This window comes from Phalangium opilio, unplaced genomic scaffold (genome assembly GCF_054372755.1).
Source record: "Phalangium opilio isolate 3A_F unplaced genomic scaffold, DU_Popi_V2 ptg000810l_1, whole genome shotgun sequence".
Classification (NCBI taxonomy): domain Eukaryota; kingdom Metazoa; phylum Arthropoda; class Arachnida; order Opiliones; family Phalangiidae; genus Phalangium; species Phalangium opilio.
Window position 1 is genome coordinate 1,210,999 of NW_028324253.1, and position 4,996 is coordinate 1,215,994.

At 36.0% G+C, this 4,996-nt stretch overlaps 1 protein-coding gene across 1 annotated transcript; it reads right to left on the bottom strand.

The window, feature by feature from the left end:
- Positions 1-3,572: 3,572 nt before the first annotated feature.
- On the bottom strand, positions 3,573-4,556 carry LOC149588016 (zinc finger BED domain-containing protein 4-like). The gene has a single exon (XM_089863214.1). It carries the CDS (start codon positions 4,554-4,556, stop codon positions 3,573-3,575), a length of 984 nt encoding a protein of 327 aa, XP_089719340.1.
- Between the last annotated feature and the right edge of the window lie 440 nt (positions 4,557-4,996).

Sequence of the window (4,996 nt, forward strand, 5' to 3'; positions counted from 1 at the left end):
AAAAGTATAAAGGGTAGGAACTTGAAAGTTGGAAACTATAGCTTGGATTAACAGTCCTCGGGGCAAGCCAAATTTCAGACTTTTACCTATACCCATCATGAAGTTACAGTGGACTTAAAAGTGTCGTGAGTTGCTTCGAGAAAAATATGTCAGTGCTCGACTTAGCGGGGAGCACTGCCGGGCTCCCAGATACAGTAAATCCTTGATTGCTGGTAAAATAAAATCAGTATTAAGACCAAACAAAACGTGTTATTAATTTTTAAGTTTTCGAAGTTTCAAACATTAAGATCTCAAAAGATCACGATCAAGGTATCTTTTCAACTTTAATAACTATATCACAGTCAAACGGCCTATGTAATTTTCCGCTTCGCATTATTTTCAATTTTAAAATATCAAAATTTAAATTCATCAGGTTCAATTTTTCAGATATCCGAGTATTTGAATCTCTTAAAAACAAATGTTAGTCGAAAATAAACACTGACATCAAGCTAGTTTCCCTTAAAATATTCTTGGTTATGCCATTTTTTTCTAGAACTATAGTTAAAAAACTAAGATAAGAATTTTTTTAAAATATTTAATGTTTTATTATCATGTCTTCAAAAGTGAAAATTTTAATATCTGTACTTCTGGCAATTAATTTATAAACTTATCTCTTACTTTTTCGCATCTTTGTCTGCAAAGACAGTTCGAATTAATATCTTTAACTTCAGTCTAAATATTAATTGAAATTATTTAGAAATTAGCATTTTAAACCTTAGGAGAGAAAAGCTTTGTCTTCGTTTTCACAGTGGAAACTTTCCCACGATCGCTAATCTAGTTTAGTTACGTTTGATCGCTAACCTAGTTTAATTAAATTTGATCGCTAACATAGCTTAATTACGTTTGATCGCTAACCTAGTTTAATTACGTTTGATCGCTAACCTAGTTTAATTACGTTTGATCGCTAACCTAGTTTAATTACGTTTGATCGCTAACCTAGTTTAATTACGTTTGATCGCTAACCTAGTTTAATTACGTTTGATCGCTAACTATTGCTGTGCGAGCCTTAGATTTTTAGTTTCGAGTCGAGTCTCGAGTATCAAAAATTTCTCTTATCGAGTATTGAGCCGAGTATCGAGTACTCGAATCGAGTATCGAGTATTTGAATTTTTCCTTTCGAGTATTTATCGAGTAATTGAATTTGTTATTCGAGTATTTATCGAGTACTCGTTTCGAGTAATTCAAATTGGGAATTTTTTATCGAGTATGGATCTAACCTCAGTTTTAAGGATAAGCCCTACTATTGATTTATGTTCATACACAAATAAAGCTAAAGACTAAAGTATATTCATTTCATTACTCTGTTTTTATTCTTCAATATTAGCAGTTTTTGTACATAATATTGTAACCACGCTTGCGAGATTTATAAACTCGCTACAAATGGCCATAAAAGCGTTGGCTAATACTAAGAATAACTACACTGTTCCTTAGATTCAATCATACTTTTATTTAACTAAATTAATTAATAAATGATAATGAAATACCGACTTGTATTTACAACTAAAGAATTAAATAATAATTACTATTGACGGATGAAGTCCAATACCAGGGCAAGACGCCCTATGCTCGAGCATACTACTACATTCTAGTAGTGGAGAATGACTGACTTAATGGGATAAGCAGTCGATGCTTATATAGTACGGGGAAAGGTCAGAGGTAACGCAGGGTGTTAATCCTCTATGTAACCTTACACCCCTGGAGTAGAAACTCAGGAGGTCCCTTAATAACTACGGAAGGTTACATCCCCCCAGACGACAAGATTGGACTTCATCGACGGAAAATTTAAATACATAAATCTTCTAACTTAAACAGAATATAATAATAATTAACTTTAAACAATGTAACCGATAATTAAAAGACTCCAGTTAACTATCATACTAGGTTAATTATTTAAGTTATAAGGAATTCGATGAAAGCAGGAACTATGGCATCGGATGGCTCGTCCTAGCTTTCGTCCTCCCAGGTTAGATACGTCTTACGCTTCCTGGATGAGGCTAGTCAGATCAGAAGCTGCCGTATCAGACGATGTGGTTGAGGAAGTCTCTGCAGGGGGTGGTGGGCCCTACCACCGTCCGTTGAAGAGCTTGACTCAGGATCGTCCTCTGTAGGCGTTGATTGCCGACTGTAGTTTCTTCTCTTTAGGGAGTGTCCCATTGAGATAAGCCAAGTAATTAAACTTGCTTTTGAAGAGGTTGAGTATGAGTTGAACATCGTGATCGTAGTGAATTAATGCTTAAAGAAAGGTTTTGAGCTCCCTACAAACTCAATAGTGCTTGTCACGGGTAGTCCAAGTCCGCAAGTCACTACCTTATCTTAAGTTCTAACAATTAATAATCACTAACCACGATTACACTTAGGCTTAGCATAGCCAAAGCAAAATCTAAATACGACTAGGACCCGTCGGTCCTGGCAAGCTCGCCATTTATGTAACCACGCTTGCGAGATTTATAAACTCGCCCCACGTGGCCATAAAAGCCTTGGCTAATACTAAGAATAACTACACTGTTCCTTAGATTCAATCATACTTTTATTTAACTAAATTAATTAATAAATGATAATGAAATACCGACTTGTATTTACAACTAAAGAATTAAATAATAATTACTATTGACGGATGAAGTCCAATACCAGGGCAAGACGCCCTATGCTCGAGCATACTACTACATTCTAGTAGTGGAGAATGACTGACTTAATGGGATAAGCAGTCGATGCTTATATAGTACGGGGAAAGGTCAGAGGTAACGCAGGGTGTTAATCCTCTATGTAACCTTACACCCCTGGAGTAGAAACTCAGGAGTTTCCCTAATTACTACGGAAGGTTACAATATGACTTTTATTATGTTTATTAACACGAATGGTATTGTCCTTTAGTTTTAAAATTTTGTTTTATCACAAATATTTTGTTTATAAGGTTCTTTCTATCAAAAATGATTTAGTTTAAACAGAAAACGGAAATGACTTTTATTTTAAACTGAAAATGTTTGACAAACTGTGAGTGGTGACATTAATACTTTTATTTTAATTAAACTAAGGACATCACTTTTATACCATTAAGATATTTTTAGGAACAAATTTGATCACTCTTGAACATTTTAAATGTTATTAAGAAATAGGCAAAGAAATGAGAGAAAACCGATAGTTAATGATTTAATCCGTAACTTAGGCTAAAAGTCTTAAACAGGAATTTGGTCTTTTACATCAGAAGGATTTTTATTTTTTAAGCTTTCATGTAACAGAGTTAGCTGCTGCACATGATCAGGGCTCAAGTTTGCACGTTTTTGGGTTACAACATTTCCACTTTTGGAAAAGAGTCTCTCACTGGAGGTTGAAGACGCTGGTATATTCAAATATTTCTTGGCAAGTTTGCTCAAAAGAGGAAATTTTACCTCGTTTCTTTTCCAATATTCCCATATATTGATGCTATCTGTTTCTGTACTTGAACTAAGATAAATGTTAACTTCGTCAATAAGGCTATGCTCATTATCTTTCTTTTGCATTTTTGCCGATTGTTTTTTAACTAGTGTCCACAGCCCTCATCTTTTTTCACTCGTTGGGCTGACTGCCTCTGCTTGCCTTGGTTGTTCTACTGGTTCTCCAGTTTCATAAAGTTCAGCTACTTCTCTTTTCAAGAGGCTTTTAGCATTGGGTATTTCATCGTTTTCATTTTGAAGAAGCACATTCTTAATTCGTGGATCCAAAAGCATAGCTATCAAGTAGAGATGATCCTTTCGATAATCTGGGAACCGGGCTCTTAAGCTATTCAGGAAAGCTTGAGCCAAGTTTGTTTCCAGTTCTTGTCGAGTTTCGCTTAACATCATTAGCTCCTTCTCTATGTAGTGCAATGCTGGAAAAGGAAGGTTTATGGTTGGATAGAGCTTTCCTGACAGCTCTTTCGACGCTCCTTCAAATGGCTCCAGGATTTTTAACAAGTGTTCAATGATGAACCACTCTCGATTGGTTAGATTTTCAATAGTAGTAATCTCAAACATGGCTTTCATAACTGGAAGTCTGAGTTCGTTCAAACGTTGTAGCATATAATATTCGCTGATCCAGCGAACTACGACGTCTTGTATCAAGCACTTTGCCTCATGTTCTTTGATGTTAAATATTTTAACTTGTGCAGCAACAAGCAACCTCTTTGAAGGCGCACTCATGTGGAAGTGAGTAACGATGGAACGAGCTTTGGCCAAAATGTTCTTCACGGTTAAGTCACCAACCTTAATATTTTGAAAACAGTCTTTGATAGCTAACTGGATGGTGTGATAAAAACAGGGTCGATGCTGCCAGTTAGATTCTCTTATGGCTTTCTTTATGCTTGCTTCGTTATCTGTCACGATGTAGATTGGAATCTTACGTTGTATCTCAATTGGAACGATAGGGACTATGACCTCCAGCAGAGGGTTTCTTATATTTTCAGCTGTGTGCCTAATGTTGAATGGTAGACATGCGAAGGTTAATATCACTGGACTGAAGTCCTTCTTGACAAAGTGGCACGTCAGGCTAAGGTAATTGTCCATAGATCTTGAACGCTAGGAGTCTGAAGTAAATGAAATCGATTCCACTCCTTCCTTCAAAGCTTCATTCATCTGTTTTTGTAGATCTTGCATCATGTCGTTGTATAGTTTTGGAATCACCGTTCGGGAAAATGTCGTTCTGCATGGTATTTTGTACCTCGGTTCACATTCATGAAGAACATTGATAAAACCTTGATCCTCAACTACGCTAAATGGCTGATAGTCGGTAGCTATCAGTCGTCCAATGCTGTTGATTATTTTTACAGCTTTTGGGTGACTTGGCGAGAATAGCGTTGTTCGTCGAAATGTTTCTTGCATCGTTAGCTGTTTTGGTTCTTTATCTTGCAACTTAATTCTTAAGTATTCCTCATTGTGTTTATTTTCCACATGCTTCCACATACTTGAGGTATTTCCACGTTTGCTGTTAATTCTTCCCTTGCATA